General features: G+C 40.2%; 1 protein-coding gene across 3 annotated transcripts in view; it reads left to right on the forward strand.

Annotated features, from left to right (window-relative positions):
- LOC127029105 (kinesin-like protein KIF2A) overlaps positions 1 to 17,373 on the forward strand; it is a 50,499-nt gene extending 33,126 nt beyond the window's left edge. For 2 of the 3 annotated variants that reach the window (XM_050914748.1, XM_050914749.1), the window contains exons 15-19: positions 2,081 to 2,148; positions 5,177 to 5,327; positions 6,704 to 6,805; positions 9,166 to 9,301; positions 15,602 to 17,373. In XM_050914748.1, coding sequence (XP_050770705.1) covers positions 2,081 to 2,148; positions 5,177 to 5,327; positions 6,704 to 6,805; positions 9,166 to 9,301; positions 15,602 to 15,687 — 543 coding nt within the window. In that variant the 3' untranslated portion in view covers positions 15,688 to 17,373. Of the gene's footprint in view, positions 1 to 2,080; positions 2,149 to 3,932; positions 4,047 to 5,176; positions 5,328 to 6,703; positions 6,806 to 9,165; positions 9,302 to 15,601 lie in introns of all 3 variants that reach the window. The other variant, XM_050914747.1, reaches the window with a different exon arrangement.
- Positions 17,374 to 19,025: the final 1,652 nt, after the last annotated feature.

Below are 19,025 nucleotides of genomic sequence, written 5' to 3' on the forward strand. Positions count from 1 at the left end.
TGGTGCAACTTGAGGCCATTTCCTCTTGTCCTATCACTTGTTACTTGGGAAAAGAGACTGACACCCACCTTGCTACAACCTCCTTTCAGGTAGTTGTAGAGAGCGATAAGGTCTCCCCTCAGCCTCCTTTTCTCCAGGCTAAACAACCCCAGTTCCCTCAGCCGCTCCTCATAGGACTTGTTCTCTAGACCCTTCACCAACTTCATTGCTGCTCTTTGGACACAATCAAGCACCTCAATGTCTTTCCTGTAGTGAGGGGCCCAAAACTGAACACAGTATTTCATGTTGTTTTTGAAGAGTTACATAGTAGGATAATATATCATAATTTGAAATTTGCAAGGTAGCTGCATAGAATAGTCTCATTTTTTAACCAGTGCTGCATCCTTGACATGCTGCAGTCATAGCTGAAGTGCCAGACCCCTCAGCTCTCCAGAGGAGGAGTAGGAACTTGGTGACTTCAATGTCCCAAAAGGGCCATTGATCCCACTGTGATGGCTTATAAGCAATGTAGACACATTCAAAATAGGAAGAATGATATTTACAGGTTTTAAGGATATTCCTGTCCATAAATAGTGCTGCTTTTTCCATCCTCATTTGGAATTACGAATGAGGAAGCGAGTGACGGAGAGGTTGGAGTCCTCCTGTCCTGCCTGGACTGGACTTGTTGAGGCATGAGGACATATGATGTAGTGCACGTTTCTATTCAACAGACTGAGTCTTATGTATGTGTTCTTGTGCCCTGAAGGGGGTATCAGCACAGCTGACAGCACCTACAGTGGCACTTCCCTATAGCAGCTGTACCTTATATGCTTCAAAAAGTTGGAGCAGTCCCCTGGCGTTATGACATTTGCCGTGTGTGGTGTACTCTGAACATTAAACTGATGGAAGAGATGCATGCACCTTTCATGTTAAATGACTTTGGAAGGATTTTAGGAACTTGTAGGTTTTTGTTAATTAGCACCCAGAATGCTTTATAGAGAGACATGCAATCATATGATCTTTTTAAATCTACACTTGTTGTTTTCATTAGTAACTGATGCATACCAGTATTAGAGGTTTAAACTTAAGTCTATGTGGTAGCAGGCTCTTTAGACTTTCTAACTCCCTCCCACCGCATATTTTTCCTTTCTCCCCAGTAGGAGAAATTCCTCTCAGGATGACTACCTGTGCTTTTGTACAGTAATGTCAGCAGCAGGATGAAAGAGAAGACCAGGATTATCTAATCTTCATCAGTTTCAGTCTCCTGATGCTGTGCTGCCAGAAAAAATGTTAGTGTGTAGGATCATAGAGGTGTTTGTCCTGGGTAGTGCCTTTATGGCTCTCCTGAAAGGAGCACAGATGAAAAAATTGGACTACTGAGAGAAGCTAGGACAAATAATGATGCTACTGTTGCCTGATCACAGTTATTATTTTTGCTGAGTGCTGAAAAGAAGGTGAGATCTTCAGGGTATTTTATTTAACTGGAAAAGGAAAGACTTATAGATTCCAGATATGTTTGATAATATAGCTATCAAGTATTATTTACAGATAACGTCCAGTTCAGAAAAAAATTATAAATCTTTACTTAGGAAAATAGTTAAACACATGCTTATCTTTAATATTATTAAGTACAGTTTTGGACTGTGGCCAAAATAGATCTCTCAAATAAGTATACAGTCTGCTTGAATGGAGAACAGCCTACAAAGATATATATATAAAAATAATCTGGTAATTGTTTGCAGGATACATTAGACTTACTTTCTATTGAGTTGCATATTTCCCTTTTTGAGGAGTCTTTTTTTTTCAATTAGAGTTTTGCGTTTACATATTATGTTACGAAGACTGTGAGATGGGGGAGATATTGACTGAAATTTCTATGAATTCTTAATGTTTCAGGTATGGTTGAAAAAATTAAATTGAAGCTTTGACTTGACATCTCTCTTCTTGAGATGTCATTGTATTAGGACAGCTGTAAATAATAGACAGTTTTTGTAGAACATCTCAAGTGAAAGTGGAGATAAAAAAAATAAAGTTAATTTGAATTCATCTACCCTTTCATCTGTACAAAGCAATTTATTAATGCGTGGCTTGTTTTCTCCAGATCGCTACAATTTCTCCAGGGATGGCATCATGTGAAAACACTCTAAATACGTTGAGATACGCAAATAGGTATGGAAAATGTTATTGCTTATACTGGCTGTTGATCACTGATGTATGGAATACTGTTGTTCCATGATGTATAATTATTTTAACTACTTGAATAATTTTAACGTACTTGCATTTCTTAATAAGATTAAAACCAAAATACTGATTACTGATTCAGGCTCACATTTAATTTAATTTGTCACTTTTTACAACCATTACAAGAGAATCAATAGAAACTGCATTTAAGCCATTATCCAGAGATGGATATAGTGTGGATTGCAAGGAATCTGGGAGATGCCCCTATTAGTTTTGCCCCTGCTCTGGAGGCATCACCTCTTGCATTAGGGGTAGTCGGTTTTCATGATGATTCCCTGGGGTGTTAGCTGAAATACCTTTCTGCAATGTGATTTTTCATCTCCTTGGTGGAATTGCTTCAGTTGCCAGCCTGTTTCTTTTATATATAGGATGTATCATATCATATATAGATCTATCTCAACTAGTTTATTCTTATGAAAATTCTGCAGTTGCTGTGGCCCAAATTTTATACTTCCCAACTTCAGGCAAATATCTGAGACCCCTAAGTAAAGAGTCAGTTAATCCAACGCTGATGTTATAATCAGTGTAGAGAAATTAGCACCTCCAGAGGCTGATGCAGCACCTCTGAGACCTGTACTGCTCTCTGAAAGTGTTCGTCTCTTCAGTGAGTTTGAAAGGAGGCTTCCCCAGCTGCAGTTCTCCTTAGTTTAATGTCTGTGGAGATGGGGTCCTGCGTGTGCCTGCAGTCAGACATACGACCCAGAGACCCGCCCCCCGCTTTGCTGCAAAGAACAAAGGAGACAAACAAGCTTCTGGGCCATCAGAAAGCCTGGTTTTGCCAGAAGAGGCTACCACCTAGTGGCCTGCTTGCCCCAGTGAAAGGTAGGGCAGAACCACGTCTGCTCCTGCTTGGCTGGGCACCCCCGGCCAGTCGCTAATTGGGCACAAAGGGCTGCTAGGGAAGCTTACCGCCCGCTCCTCTCGGTATCCGAATGTCTTTGTGTTTGGATCAAGGGAGTTAGTAGCAAATCTGCCTGGCTTGGACCAGTCTATGTGATTTCCTTCCTGGTGAGAAGGGGGCATCTACTCCCCTGCTTACAGTAACATAACTGTGCTGGTTTTGACTGGAAGGATGTTGCACATTCAAGACTCATTGGATCTTTCTATCCCTTATAGAATACGCATTGCTGAAGTGACTCCAGAAAAAGACACTGCAAAACAAATTAAATACCTATTTCTAGTATACTAAATCATTGTGCTGAAACTGTTTCTTTCCCTTGGTGTTAAATTTGTATGTTGTTATGGAGTAAATGCCTATCACTGTAAAGTTGCTTCATGTGTTTTGTGTAGTATTTTAATTTTTTCTAGCAATATATAATTTTCATAGTACAATTAGTTTTTAGGTGCTGAACACCAGTGTCTGCACAGTGTAAGACAGGAGGCAGTATAGAATTTAAAGTATTATTTAATGGAATATTGAATGTAGAGCAAATTTTATTAACTGCACAAACTGAAATCTGGAATTACTCTTCTGAAAACATTGCTATTATAGTCTCCTGCAAATTAGCAGCACTGGTTTTGTTCAATTTTGTTAGTGATCTGTAACTCTATTTGCAGAAGGTTTAAATATGTCGACACTCTTACTTGTGTTTTAATATAAAAATAATTTATTGTTAAACTATTAAAGAAGAATGCTAAACAAAGAGTTGTCATTTTAACTGTGTTTATGAGAACATTTTCTTTAAATTTGCTGCTGTATTTTGCTGCTGCAGAGTAAAGGAATTTGGAATTAGTCCTTCGGACATTCCCTTCTCACAGGGTAGTGGCAGTCGCTCTGATCTCTCTCCTTCCTATGAGTATGACGACTTTTCTCCTTCAATCACCAGGTCTACTTCATTCTATACGTGGAATCTTTATTTTTAAGTTTTCTTTTTGGCAATGTAATTTTACAGACCAACCTTTCATTAGTCCCCTTGCCTTGAGTCACACATACTTTGTTTTTATTTTGTTTGGCAGGTGATGGTTCTGCATGATCTGCAATCATCTTCCCACTATTTTGTTCACCCTCCTTAAACATCCACACTCTGTATCCAGGCTTGCTAGTTTCCTTCATACATTTAAAAAAAAATGGTGATGTCACCTTTGTACATTTAGTGGACCAAATCTGACAAATCTGTGTTTAGGGTAATTTGAATATGTCTAATTAAAAAAGAAAAAAGTTTTAATATGTATATATTTTTAAAACTTTTCATCACTCTGAAGATGAATGAAATACAGTTTCCACTGTAGTAAATGTATTACTTGAAAAAAAAAATTTCCCCTTAAAAAATGAAGAATTTGTTCTAAAACTTGCTATACTTGCAGACTTTGATGTGTCTGTTTCATAAATGTTCTTTTAAATGGGCTTTTTTTGGACAGAATCATTATCAATCTTTTAAACTATTTTCATGCTGCAAGAGCCTAACATTTTAATAAGATATTTTCACCTTTGAAATTATTTTAATTAAAGGATCTATTCATTCTCTGGGATACTTGGTTGCAAATTATTATTTTCTTCAGAATTCTTGGTGGATTTGCTTATAACAGCTAGTGGGTACTGATTGACTAATTTTTTTAAAGCACAATTGTGTGCACAGAGAAAGAAAGATGGTTAGGTTTAGGGTGCTGAATGAACTTTTCTTTCAAATATTATTCATTGTTAAGGAGTTAATATTGAGGGTTTGGAGATTTTTGCCCTCTTGACAGTTAATGAGTAGTAAGATTTCAATCAAAAAATACCTCTTGCTAGAAGATGGACTGTAATCCACCTGCAAGTAGTTGAAATTCAATCGTCCATGCTTTTTAGGAGTTGGACTAACATCTTTTTGTCACTGAAAGTACATTAAATTTGTGAAGCTGACATCATCATCCTTATTAAATGAATTAAATTGCACATAAACCCATAGAGCTTTATTTTTGGTTGTGACTTTTGCACAGGAAGTTACTAATTTACAAATTAAATATTTTCTGATTGTAGGGTGAAGGAGCTGATGGTTGATCCTAGTGCTGCAGGAGATATCCGTCCCATTATACACCATGCTCCCAATCAGATCAATGACTTAGAGACACAGTGGGGTGTGGGGAGCTCTCCTCAGAGAGATGATCTCAAACTGCTTTGTGAACAAAACGTGAGTGGTTTACAGCATTACATGGAAAGAGATGATGATAAATACAGTGGCAGAACAAATCCAGAGTAATGTGTATTTATAGCCTGTTAGCAATATCATTAAGTAGATACAGCATGGCCCTTCACCTTTTTACTTTATGGTATTATGTTCATTCCCATACAAAAAAAAAAAGGTTCCTTGAAGGGTAAGAGGAGAATGTTTTACTTTTCTTTATCTTCCTTGCTGATTAGGGCTTTTAATGTCTAGGCAGGGTCTGCTCTAGGCTCTCGTGGTTTTTAGTGTGCATTTTTTCCAGTATAGCTTCATCTCTTATTAGGTAGTTAGAAGTAGCCTGGGAAATGCGTCCATTTTATTTAACACTCCTGTGTTTTTGATCATTACTTTCCCTGCATGCAACACCTGTTTCAAGCAAGTTTGCCTTTCTCTGCATTTAGAAATCTGGCTACCCATCATTCCTCTTCCTAACATCCTGATTTTCATGGAGTGAAACCCCAGAGCAATGTTTGGGAGAGAGCCACATCATGTTCCCAGGATGTCTCCCTGGGCTGCATGCGTGGAGAGCTGGGACTGAGAAGCATCTTCTAAAGGGCATTTTTCCCTCACTGCTGATTATCAGCTCTAGTCCTGGTTCCTTAAATGTTCAACAGGGATTAAAACTTGGTTTGTGAAAATGCTGATGAAAGATAGAAAAGAAAAATCCTTACTACCCTAACTTATTTTTCTCAAGACTCTCTGCCTTCTCAAACACCTCTTCATGGTGTTTGCTGTATTTCTCATTTTAGTAACTGGCTCTTCTTCCAGGACTCTATTTTATAAGAAAATGCTAGTGATTCCTAGAGCTTCCCACTGGACAGTCCTTCCAGCCAGATATCCTTTCATATCATGCTTTTTCATTGTTCATGTGGAATTCAATTAAGCTGTGTTTTGTGTACAATGTGTTTTTAAAAAGATTTTAAAGGCATGGTATAAGGAACCATACTGTCTTGCTAAAACATTAATTGCAGCCTATCTAGCGCTTTCCCCTTTGATTGTTAACCTACTAGAAATTAGCATTCTTCCCTTGTGACTTCCTCCTCCCACTATTTTAACTTGTTTTTTTTTCATGTGGAATATTCTGTTTTCCAGTATTCACTAGGATTAGTGGCTGGAAATTTTTAATGAATATGAATTAAATTTAACTCTGTGAACATTTTGAATTTATTGCCCTCTCCACTCATTTCTGGAGATTTTCTTGTTAGAAGTATTAAGTTCTATTTTTGACAGGTTCTGCTTTCTGCATATTTCTTTTCATGTTCTGTGATGGGATGGATCACATTCAATATATTTCCTGTAGCCACAGTTCTTTCCAGACTAACAAGCTTAACTATTGTTTTTAGGAAGAGGAAGTTTCTCCACAGTTATTTACTTTCCATGAAGCTGTGTCACAAATGGTAGAAATGGAAGAGCAAGTAGTAGAAGACCACAGGGCTGTCTTCCAGGTAAAAGATGGAGCTCTACTTTGTTTTATCCTAATCCAGGAATTCAGGTTTTCCCAATGAAAGTGCATACTCTTGAAGATGTAGGATATCATCTAGTCATTCCGCTGCTGTCAGAGATTTCTAAATTGTTTTATTGCGCTAAGCTCATTGTAGCAAACAAATAGGAACAGATGTTTAGATCCTATAACCATTAATCTTTGTCCCCATGATGAAAGAGAAGCATATTTTTCTACCATCCCAGAAATTTAGTAAAATTTTCCTTTTCTTCTCAACAAAAAATCCTAAATAGACTGCGTTCATTGTAAGAAAAGTTGCTATTTTCTTTTTACTATTTTAACTATTTACTATGTTTTCTGTGTTAGTTCTTTTCTAGCATTAGTGACTGTTTTTTCTAGTTGCAGGGAGCTTACTCAATTGGTCTTGAAATTTTCAATTTCACTGTCTAATCTATGTCAATATTCCTATGCCAAAGCTGGCAATTAATAGTAATGTCTCTATCAATCAGCACCATTTCTGTTTGGTCATCTCCCTCTAAGATACTGCGATACTCCTTCCAAGTATCTCCTCTAAATATCCTTCTGTGACATCTTCCTCTGAGATACTGAGATCCAGAAGAAACAAATATATTTCTAACTAACTGCTTGTTTGCTTCCTTTTTACAGATACATAAAGGTTTTCACTTGCTATTAGTCAGGGTCTTTGGAAGGAATACTGCCCACACAGTGTAATGCTGGTCAGCGCCACGGAGCCTTTTACATTCACAAGATAAATTGTAATAATAAGTATGAGTTACTAGTTTTCAGAAGGAAATGTGAGTTGCTTCTGTTCATAACCTTAGAGTCTTTAGGCAGGCTGTCCATTTGGTGCATCTGCTGCAAGAAAACAGCAAAACATTAAACCTGTAGGGAATACATACATCTCCTCAATTTAGGTATCTAACTTAGTGGAACATTGACGTGTGTTCATGTAACACAGTAGGATGCCAAATAACACATTTTACAACAGATGTAGAGATTTAGTTATTATGAAACATTAGCCCTGAAGTAAAACATGCAGAAGTGTGAAAGTCTTATGCCATATGCCGTAGCTGTGTCCTAATGCTTGCGACTTCTGGAGAGGCAAGCTGCATTAGTTTAAGATGTTACTGCCTCTGTGTGTCCATCTGGCCTTATGCTGGAGATTACTGCTCCTCACAGCAGTCATTAGAAGGAAATGTGTCCGAGCCTCAGCTCCCTTTGTTCGCAGCATGGCTTGTTAGTTTATGCTGTGGGTGGAGATGGGCTGCACCAATACAAAATCTACAAGCTGTAACATGCAGAAGTTGTCTTCTGTCAGCTTTCTCCTGGAAGCTGTTGATTCTGGGATACAAAACATCCTATCCTAACAAAAATGTCTAAAATAGATCAACTGAATGAATTGTGCTCTAGAGGTGTTGGTCTTCCTTTGTTTCTTGGATATACGAGTTTACATTAGATGAGATGAATCCTATCCCAATGTGAGTTCCATCTGTCCTGAAAGCCAACAAAACATACATGGGGTTTGGACTATGCTTTCAATATTACTTGGACTACTGAGCGCAGAGGGAAAGACTTAATTTTAGTATTTCAGGCCCAGCATGCCTAGAACTGTCAGCTGCTTTCTTTTTTTTAAAATCAAAGCATTTCCAATGGAATCAGTTCTCCTGATCACAGCTTTGCATGGTTCTGTAGGCTTTAAGCTCCTGGTTGCATTCTTCTTTGCTGCAAGACTTTTTTCTTTTTTTTCCCCCTCTTTTTTTTTTTGTAATATTCGGAGTGCAAAGATGCCTAAGAGCTGCTTTAACCAACTTTTACAGTACTCTTATCTGTCTGGGGAGTTAGCTCATGCAATAGAGAGCTTAAAATAGCTCTTCTTTTATACAGCTTCTCTCAAAACTGGTTTTGAGTATGGACAGAATTATCTTGGCTCCTTGACTGTAGTAATGACACTGTGATTATAGTCAGTGGCAACCAGCCCGTACTTAAAATTGAAGCCTGGCTTCAAAGTTTGATACCTGCCTAAGGGGACATAACCATGACATAAAGTTCTGAGTTTCTTAGCTTTACAACCACCTAATGTTCTGAATTTGAAGAGAACTGGGGTAGCTGGGGTTTATCTGTTGCTGGTATGACCACTGGAGTTAAGAAACTATGTAGAAAACATACAATTTTGCTGAATTAGGAATAAGGATTCATTTTAGGATTGAAATCTGTTATAGTGAGGTGACTAGACAGTAAAAGTGTGGTCATCTTGAGAAAAGGAGTAATTGAGCTCTTTGTCTTGAAACTTGTCTTGAAACTTTGCTAATGTATTTAGTTGGGGTTTTTTTAACTTTTATCTAGGAATCTATTAGATGGCTGGAAGATGAAAAAGCTCTTCTTGAGATGACAGAAGAAGTAGACTATGATGTGGATTCTTACGCTACCCAACTTGAAGCAATTCTAGAGCAAAAAATTGATATTCTGACTGAACTTAGAGGTAGATTGCTTTTAATCACTTTTGTGTGCATTTTCATATGCCATGGAGACTTGCAGTAATAATGAGGAGAAAAAAAAGAGTGTGGTTATGTTTTGGGGTCTTTTTTCACCTTATGCTGTCCTGTAATGTTCTGTGGAAAGAACATTTATTCTGCTGCCTAAGAACAAGTTCACATCTGTGTTCAGTTCATCCTAGTTTAAAGGAAGAGTCTCTGCTTTACCTCCAGGAAGTATAAACTTGATCCTGCAACTTTGGTTTTTTTTCTTTGTTCCAAAACAATAAAGGAAGGAAAAAGAAAATCCAAAAGAACTGTACAAAAAAAGAAGGTAATGCAATGAAGAAAAAGTAGTAGGAACTCCCAGTTCCTGCTCTATTGCACTCTGTAGTGTAGCAGGGAGCCTGCTGTTGTTTTTCAGTCTGTGCTTAAGAGTAGCATCGAGCTCTGAGTAGCTTGACTGTTAGCCTACTTTTTTCCTCAGCAGCCTTTCTGTTGGAATTTTGTCAGCATCTCTTTGTTGAAAAACAAACTGCAGATAATTCTTAGTTCCCAAAATTGACTCTTTCACTTGTCTTCTAAAATCAGCATGTCAGCTTGGTACCTCATGGAGATGAATTTTTCATTTTAGTTTCTGTATCTATTTGGATTCCAGCAGACATGCTATACTGGTAAAAATTCAAGGGTGGGTTTTTTTTTTTTGATCTGTGTTAGAAAACTCCTTATAAGATAAAATTTTACTTTTTACTCAGTCTGAGTATCTGCTGTAAGTTAGAAGAATACATCAAGCAAATCAGATGTGGCCTGCTTGCCTTGTAAGCATGTATTGGCACCAGTATACTTTAGGAAAGAATTAGATGTACATTCCTTTGCTTCTTATGGATGATGGCTTCCTCTTCAGGAAAAGACAATTTGAGACACCAGCAGTGAAAGAACAGTTTCGGTGACTCCCTGTTCTTCCAAAACTTATTAGATACTGCTTTTGAAACAAGATACTGGAGGTAAAGGATATCTAAGAGATCCTTGCATCTTTACAGGCAGCATGATACATGTATAGCTTTACAGGAGGGAAGAACTGTTAAGTCAAAGATTCTTTCTCACAGTAATTCTGTGTTATGCTCATGGCACGTAATGGTCACTGAATATTTCAGCTTTTATTCCTGTCACTTTGGGAATGACTTTTTTATGCTATCATTTTGGTTTCCTTCTTCCCGTTCTTGGGCATATTACTGGGGAATGGGGGGGGAGAGAAATATGAAAGGATACCATATTTCCTTTCTCAGGTTTCTCCCATTCTTGTGCTAGTTATGATGAAACAAATGAATGATGCATTTATCTATTTACTTCCAAAATTTAATCACAAATGCTTTTCACATTCATAGAAAAGTTGTCCTGCACAACATCCTTGTCTCTAAAATGGAGAGACATGGATTTGACAGGTGGATCACTCGGTGGATAAAGAATTGGCTGGATGGTCACTCTCAAAGAGTTGCGGTCAACGGCTCGATGTCCAGATGGAGACCAGTGATGAGTGGTGTCCCTCAGGGGTCCATATTGGGACCAGTATTATTTAACATCTTTGTCGGGGACATGGACAGTGGGATTGAGTGCACCCTCAGCAAGTTTGCAGATGACACCAAGCTGAGTGGTGTGGTTGATACTCTAGAGGGAAGGAATGCTATCCAGAGGGACCTTGACAGGCTAGAGAGGTGGGTCAGTGCAAACCTCATGAAGTTCAACAAGGCCAAGTGCAGGGTCCTGCACATGGGTCGGGGCAATCCCGAACATGGATACAGGCTGGGTGATGAGTGGATTGAGAGCAGCCCTGTGGAGAAGGACTTGGGGGTATTGGTGGATGAAAAACTTGGACATGAGCCGGCAATGTGCGCTCGCAGCCCAGAAAGCCAACTGTATCCTGGGCTGCATCAAAAGAAGCATAGCCAGCAGGTCGAGGGAGGTGATTCTGCCCCTCTACTCTGCTCTGGTGAGACCCCACCTGGAGTACTGTGTTCAGCTCTGGGGCCCTCAGCATAAGAAAGACATGGACCTGCTGGAGTGGGTCCAGAGGAGGGCCACAAAGATGATCAGAGGGCTGGAGCACCTCTCCTATGAGGACAGGCTGAGAGAGTTGGGGTTGTTCAGCCTAGAGAAGAGAAGGCTCCGGGGAGACCTTATAGCAGCCTTCCAGTACTTAAAGGGGGCCTACAGGAAAGATGGGGAGGGACTCTTTATCAGGGAGTGTAGTGATAGGATGAGGGGTAACGGTTTTAAACTGAAAGAGGGCAGATTTAGATTAGTTATTAGGAAGAAATTCTTTACTGTGAGGGTGGTGAGGCACTGGAACAGGTTGCCCAGAGAAGTTGTGGATGCCCCCTCCCTGGAAGTGTTCAAGGCCAGGTTGGATGGGGCTTTGAGCAACCTGATCTAGTGGAAGGTGTCCCTGCCATTGGCAAGTAGGTTGGAACTAGATGATCTTTAAGGTCCCTTCCAACCCAAACCATTCTATGATTCTATGAAAAATTAGGGGGGAGTAGAATTTACTCTGCCGGGTTTTAGAATGCACAAAAGTGACTGATTGTACACTAAATACAATTTTTTATGCATCTAAGGATGGTTTGGAAGCTGCTGGGAAGGAAAAGGAAGTATGCAGTCTGTATCTCCCTATACTCTGTAAGTTAGAAGCAGAATTTAAGCGTGAACAGGTTACATGCTGGGAATTAAATCGAATCAAATAGTTGCAGTTGAAAGGGACCTACAATGATCATCTAGTCCAACTGCCTGACCACTTCAGGGCTGACCAAAAGTTACAGCATGTTAGTAAGGAAGGGCATTGTCCAAATGCCTCTTAAACACTGACAGGCTTGGAGCATCGACGACCTCTCTAGGAAGCCTGTTCCAGTGTTTGACCACCCTCTTGGTAAAGAAATGCTTCCTAATGTCAACTCTGAACCTCCCCGACACAGCTTTGAACCATTCCCACGCGTCCTGTCACTGGATACCAGGGAGAAGAGATCAGCACCTCCCTCTCCACTTCCCCTCCTCAGGAAGCTGCGGAGAGCAATGAGGTCGCCCCTCAGCCTCCTTTTCTCCAAACTAGACAACCCCAGAGTCCTTAGCCGTTCCTCATAGGACATGCCTTCCAGCCCTTTCACCAGCTTTGTTGTCCTCCTCTGGGCGCATTCGAGTACCTTAACATCCTTCTTAAATTGTGGGGCCCAGAACTGCACACAGTACTCAAGGTGAGGCCACACCAACACTGAATACGGTGGGATAATCACCTCTCTTGACCAGCTGGTTATACTGTGTTTGATGCACCCCAGGATGCGGTTTGCCCTCTTGGCTGCCAGGGCACACTGCTGACTCATATTGAGCCTGCTGTTGACCAGCACCCCCAGATCCCTTTCTGCAGGGCTGCTCTCCAGCCACTCCTCTCCCAATTTATACTTGTGCTCGGTGTTACTCCGTCCCAGGTGCAGAATCCGGCATTTGTTTTTGTTAAATTTCATCCCATTAATCATAGCCCAATGCTCCAATCTATCCAGATCCCTCTGCAAGGCCTCTTGCCCTCGAGAGAGTCAACAGCACCTCCCAGTTTGGTATCATCAGCAAACTTGCTAATGGTGCATTCAACTCCTGCATCCAGATCGTTGATAAAAATATTGAACAGAACTGGCCCTAGGATTGAACCCTGAGGGACAGCGCTGGTGACCGGTTGCCAGCCAGATGTAGCCCCATTCACTACAACCCTTTGAGCCCTGCTATTCAGCCAGTTCCTCACCCAGCACTGCTGGGCACCTGCTCATCATCCCTCAGCGCTGGGGAAGGTTATGGAGCAGATCATCTTGAGTGCCATCACGTGGCACGTACAGGACAACCAGGTGATCAGGCCCAGTCAGCATGGGTTTATGAAAGGCAGGTCCTGCTTGACTAACCTGATCTCCTTCTATGACAAGGTGACCCACTTAGTGGATGAGGGAAAGGCTGTGGGTGTTGTTTACCTGGACTTTAGTAAAGCCTTTGACACCGTTTCCCACAGCATTCTCCTGGAGAAACTGGCTGCTCATGGCTTGGATGGGCATACTCTTTGCTGGGTAAAAAACTAGCTGGATGGCTGGGCCCAAAGAGTTGTGGTGAATGGAGTTAAATCCAGTTGGCGGCCGGTCACAAGTGATGTTCCCCAGGGCTCAGTATTGGGGCCAGTTCTGTTTAATATCTTTATCAATGATCTGGATGAGGGGATCGAGTGCACCCTCAGGAAGTTTGCAGACGACACCAAGTTGGGCGGGAGTGTTGATCTGCTTGAGGCTAGAAGGGCTCTACAGAGGGATCTGGACAGGCTGGATCGATGGGCTGAGGCCAACTGTATGAGATTCAACAAGGCTAAGTTCCAGGTCCTGCACTTGGGTCACAACAACCTCATGCAACGCTACAGGCTTGGGGAAGAGTGGCTGGAAAGCTGCCTGGCAGAAAAGGACCTGGGGGTGTTGGTCGACAGCCAGCTGAATATGAGCCGGCAGTGTGCCCAGGTGGCCAAGAAGGCCAATAGCATCCTGGCTTGTATCAGAAATAGTGTGGCCAGCAGGACTAGGGAAGTGATTGTCCCCCTGTACTCGGCACTGGTGAGGCCGCCCCTCGAATACTGTGTTCAGTTTTGGGCCCCTCACTACAGGAAAGACATTGAGGTGCTTGATTGTGTCCAAAGAGCAGCAATGAAGTTGGTGAAGGGTCTAGAGAACAAGTCCTATGAGGAGCGGCTGAGGGAACTGGGGTTGTTTAGCCTGGAGAAAAGGAGGCTGAGGGGAGACCTTATCGCTCTCTACAACTACCTGAAAGGAGGTTGTAGCGAGGTGGGTGTCGGTCTCTTCTCCCAAGTAACAAGTGATAGGACAAGAGGAAATGGCCTCAAGTTGCACCAGGGGAGGTTTAGATTGGATATTAGGAAAAATTTCTTCACCGAAAGGGTTATCAAGCATTGGAACAGGCTGCCCAGGGAAGTGGTTGAGCCACCATCCCTGGAGGTATTTAAAAGACATGTAGATGTGGCGCTTAGGGACATGGTTTAGTGCTGGAATTGGCAGTGTTAGGTTAACAGTTGGAATCGATAATCTTGAGGGTCTTTTCCAACCTAAATGATTCCATGATTCTATTCTGTGATCTCACAGTTGGACAACTTGTTGAGAAGGATGCTGTGAGGGACGGTATCAAAAGCCTCACTAAAATCCAGAAAAAACTACATCCACCGCCTTCCCTTCATCCACTAGGCAGGTGATCTTATCATAGAAGAATATCAAATTAGTTAAACAGGACTTTCCCTTTGTGAACCCATGTTGACTGTGCCTGATGATTGCAGTGTCCTTGAAATGCCTTTCAGTAGTACCCAATATGATCTTCTCCATAATTTTACCAGGAACTGAGGTTAGACTAAAAAGTCTGTAGTTTCCTGGGTCTTCCCTCTCGCCCTTCTTAAAAATTGGAATAACATTGGCTAGCTTCCAGTCAGCGGGGACCTCCCCAGACTCCCAAGACCTTTGGTAGATGATCAAGAGGGGTCCTGCCATAACATCCGCTAGCTCCTTCAGTACTCTGGGATGAATCCCATCAGGCCCCATGGACTTGTGAACATTCAGCTGATACAGCTGGTCCCTTACAATTTCAGTGTCCACAAATGGAAAGTCACTGTTCCCACACTCACAGTCCTCTGACTCAGGGGACCGGGCAGCCCAAGGTCTGTCAGTATTATTAAAGACTGAGGCAAAAAAAGCATTGAATGCCTCTGCTTTTTCTTCATCCCTATTAGTCAGATGACCGTCTTCAACAAGTATCAGTCCAATGTTTTCTTTAGACCTCCTCTTCCTATTAATGTACTTAAGAAAGCCTTTCTTGTTGTCTGAAACAACACTGGCCAGTTTCAACTCTAATTGAGCTTTGGCCTTTTGTGTCTTCTCCCTGCACATACGAACCCCAGCTCTGTAATCTTCCTGCGAAGCCTGACCTTGCTTCCAGAGATTGTACAATTTATTTTTCCTCTTGAGCTGCACAATGCAAGTGTGCAGTTTCCAAACCTATCCTGCCTAGAGACAGGGGTAGCACCTAAGAAGGGACTAAGTTGCTAAGCAACTTGTTTGTATGGTGAGTATTGAATTTAAGCTTATCTCAATCCTCTTGTAGTTTGTAGCATCAGCTATTTTTGTGGAGGAATGTTCTTTGTTGTGCATTAGGGCCAGGATGTGGAGCATCAGAGCTTAGTTTCAAGATCTATGTTGAGCACAGGCACATCAGTACTCATTCTCTCTTTTTCATTAAAGATAAAGTGAAATCTTTCCGGGCAGCTCTACAAGAGGAGGAACAGGCCAGTAAACAGATCAACCCGAAAAGACCACGTGCCCTTTGAAATGGGCCTCTGCTGCTAAAGGAATTTATGAACCCGTACTGCTGTAGCACACATTTGTTACAAAACCCAGTGGCCGTAAGAACTCAACTACTTGAAAGCGTAAAAACGTTAGAAATGTCTGTGGAAATGTCCTGTTTCTTATTCACCTGAATGACATTTTCAGTTTTGTGTGAAATGCTCCTATGATGTCTACAAAATGCTTCTAGACCAGACAGTACAACCATGCAGGGTTCAGATCTGTGAAGCACTTTGTTTAAAATATTTCATTTATTCAAATTGTGAATTTTGTGTTTGGAAATATTTGCCATTTTTTAATAATGAAGTAAAACTGTGCCCATTAAAAAGTCACAGTATTTCCTTTTAACTATGTTCAGTTTTATTACAAAGACCAGCTGTGCAGGTTTAAATTGTGTTTGCATGCATGCATACTGCACTAGTGGTTTTACATAACTTATCTTCTAGACAGCTGTGCTTGCCTCTTCCCATTCTGTGCCTTGATGAAGGCTACTGAACCCTAAACATCCTCTTTCTGAAGCACAGCCTTAATAAACAACATTCCTTATTTGTCAATATAAATTACTTTTAGTGTGTGTACATTTTTAATGTTTGAGACTTTTTTTTTTGGTAGCTAGTGCATTTCACAGCATGTGCCATATCCTTTGAAGAGGAACTGCAAGAGCTGTTAGAGTGGAGAAACAGCTGGACATTCCATCCTCCTTGTAAAAAATCTGGAATCTAGATTTATTTGAATACCATAAAGAATAGTTATATAATTCTAACATTTTCTCTGTAATAAAAAAACCACAAAAAAACCCCCAAAAATATAAATTAGTTGATGTATAATAAAGGGTAATGTTTAAGTACTGAGGAGAGTTGTATCTTAGGATAATGCAGATATACAGTATGTGGTATGGTGTGATAATGCTGTCAGAATAAAGGTATGATCTGACCTTTGCATATGGATAGGCTAACTGTCAAAATTCAGAGATCCGGCTAAAGAAATACATATTGGCCTTTCACATATCGTTAAAATTTGGCTTTTGATGCATGACAAGCTTACATGTACATTAACTGTAGTTTGCAGATAGTTTAAGTATCTCTGATGCTTTAAAAAAAGTAGCTAATACCTATCTTTCCCTTTGTACAGTGCCAGCAGCTGAAAAGTGAGGTGAAATTGCATCATTTGAGGATTTGCACAATACCTCTACCTAGCACTAATAGAAATCCCACAAGTACCTGAATTCTCACAAATGGCGCCATGTGTATCAGCACTTTTTAGGTGGTGGCACTCAAGTTATTTTTGCAAGTCAGTATCCAAAAAAGATTGACCTTTCATATAAGAACTTGTCAAATGAAGAATTGTAGACCTCTCTAGGAGTTCTCCCTGTTTCCAGGAATTCATATCAGCAGACGTTCCCTTGGAACTGTTTAAAAATTACTTTTGTAATACAAGCCTGTTTGTTTGTGCCAGGCCTGGAGGGAAATAAAGGGAAGGCAATGAAAAGAGAGTGAAATGAGCCAGGAATTCTTGTAGTGTTTAATATTTGTATCTCCCATAGGAAGGTAGGCTATGGGAAGCTCTTGTCACATCATGGTTAAAAATAAAAATATTCTCCTGTGTGTAAACGTGAAAACTGAAATAACAATGTAGATTTTACATACTGTGTTTAATAAATTAAGCTATTAAATGAATTACAGATGAGAATTTACTTCTATGAAAGTTCTGTTCTGCTTTGGGAAGGGTTTCATTTTGTAAACACATCTGAGTTACACTTTTCAAAAGGCCTCTGATTTCAGAATGAATATTCACTTCTGGAACTAACTGTTCTGTACAAATTTGTCATATAGAAAGAAGTTCCCCAGAGGACTGTCTTGACAAATTTTGCAACAGGTCTTAAAAGAAACATCACACATCTTTCTGAACATTTAAGAATGTCTTCCATCACAGTTAAAAGAAAAAAACCCAATGAAATAGAAGGCAGCAGCTTTTGTTAGTAGGCAATAGTACAGGTTATTGTATAATACCAGAGGGTTTCTTTGAAGTTGCTTTAGAGAAATCTTACTTTCTAAAAAGCCTCTGAAGATTGAGACATCCTACATGAGAAACAGTTGCTTCCCTACTATTCTTCCATGCAAGCCTAGAGCCACAAGCAGGATGTGGTTTATAGGGATACCAAAGAGGACAGGAAGGACAGAGGCAGTTAGATTTCAGAAACATTTTAGTAAGCCTTGTAAATGACATGTCCTGTCAGGTAGCAGATGCAAGTTGAAATTGCATCAACTGGGGGGGATGTTAATAGACAGCCTTTGCAATAGAGCCTGCTGTAAAGATCAGATCTACTGATCTACAGATACTGAATCAGTGAGAATCAAGATTAAAAAAACTGATACAGCTGGTTACAGCACTTGAATTCCTGTAGCCCATTGCTATGATGGACTGGAATTACTTTAATAGGACTCAGACAAGCTTATCTTGATTCCTGTCCTGTAAAACAAAAGCATTTAAGACGTGTGAGACAAATCTCCAACACTTGTTCCTTCTGTATTGGTCTGTGCATATTGCTGTGGCTACTTATACTCACTCATAAATTGGTTCTATATGCAGTGAAGCAGCAATAGAATCGTTAAATTATAAAATAAACGAGCAATTCAGTTTTCCAAGACAATCTCTCTGGATGCCTGCAAATTCAAGTACATGTTTCTGTACTTTTTTTTTTTTTCCAATGACTTTTAAAGTATTGACATTGGACGTGTATAAAATGAAGTTATATCTTAGAGGAGTTTTTGCTAATTTGCCTCTTCTCCACTTACTGTGGTCTGATGGAAAGAGATATGCTATACGTGAAAAAATGACTTATGGTAGTTAATACGTAGAGAGTCAGGCCTTCACCCCTACGTGATGCTGCAGAGTTAACAGTTACTGTTTTCCTGAATCATAAGACAGACCTAAGTGGATTTTTCTTTTGACAGCTACTATGCAGAGTTAATGCAAACTTGGGAAAAAACCTCTGCCTTGTCCTTAATAACAAATATATATAATCCAAACTATATTAAGACACTTCAGTAAGTCTTTCTGTCAAGACACAGGCATGAATTGCTCTAAGACTCACTGAAAGCTTTGCTCTATGCTAAAACTCTTCTTTGCCTTGAAGGGTGAAGTAGTTTTCTTATAAAAATAGCTGCCAGAATTTACAGTTGACAAAAAACAACCCCCCCCAAAAAAAACAACAAAAAAAAAGTGGTTAAATAAACTTTAAAACAAACAAAAAAAACATCCCAAACAAATGGAATGACTACAAATCTGGTTTTGTTGCCCAGACCAGACTTATGGGTTGTAC

The sequence above is a fragment of the Gymnogyps californianus genome, unplaced genomic scaffold (genome assembly GCF_018139145.2).
Source record: "Gymnogyps californianus isolate 813 unplaced genomic scaffold, ASM1813914v2 HiC_scaffold_72, whole genome shotgun sequence".
Taxonomy (NCBI): domain Eukaryota; kingdom Metazoa; phylum Chordata; class Aves; order Accipitriformes; family Cathartidae; genus Gymnogyps; species Gymnogyps californianus.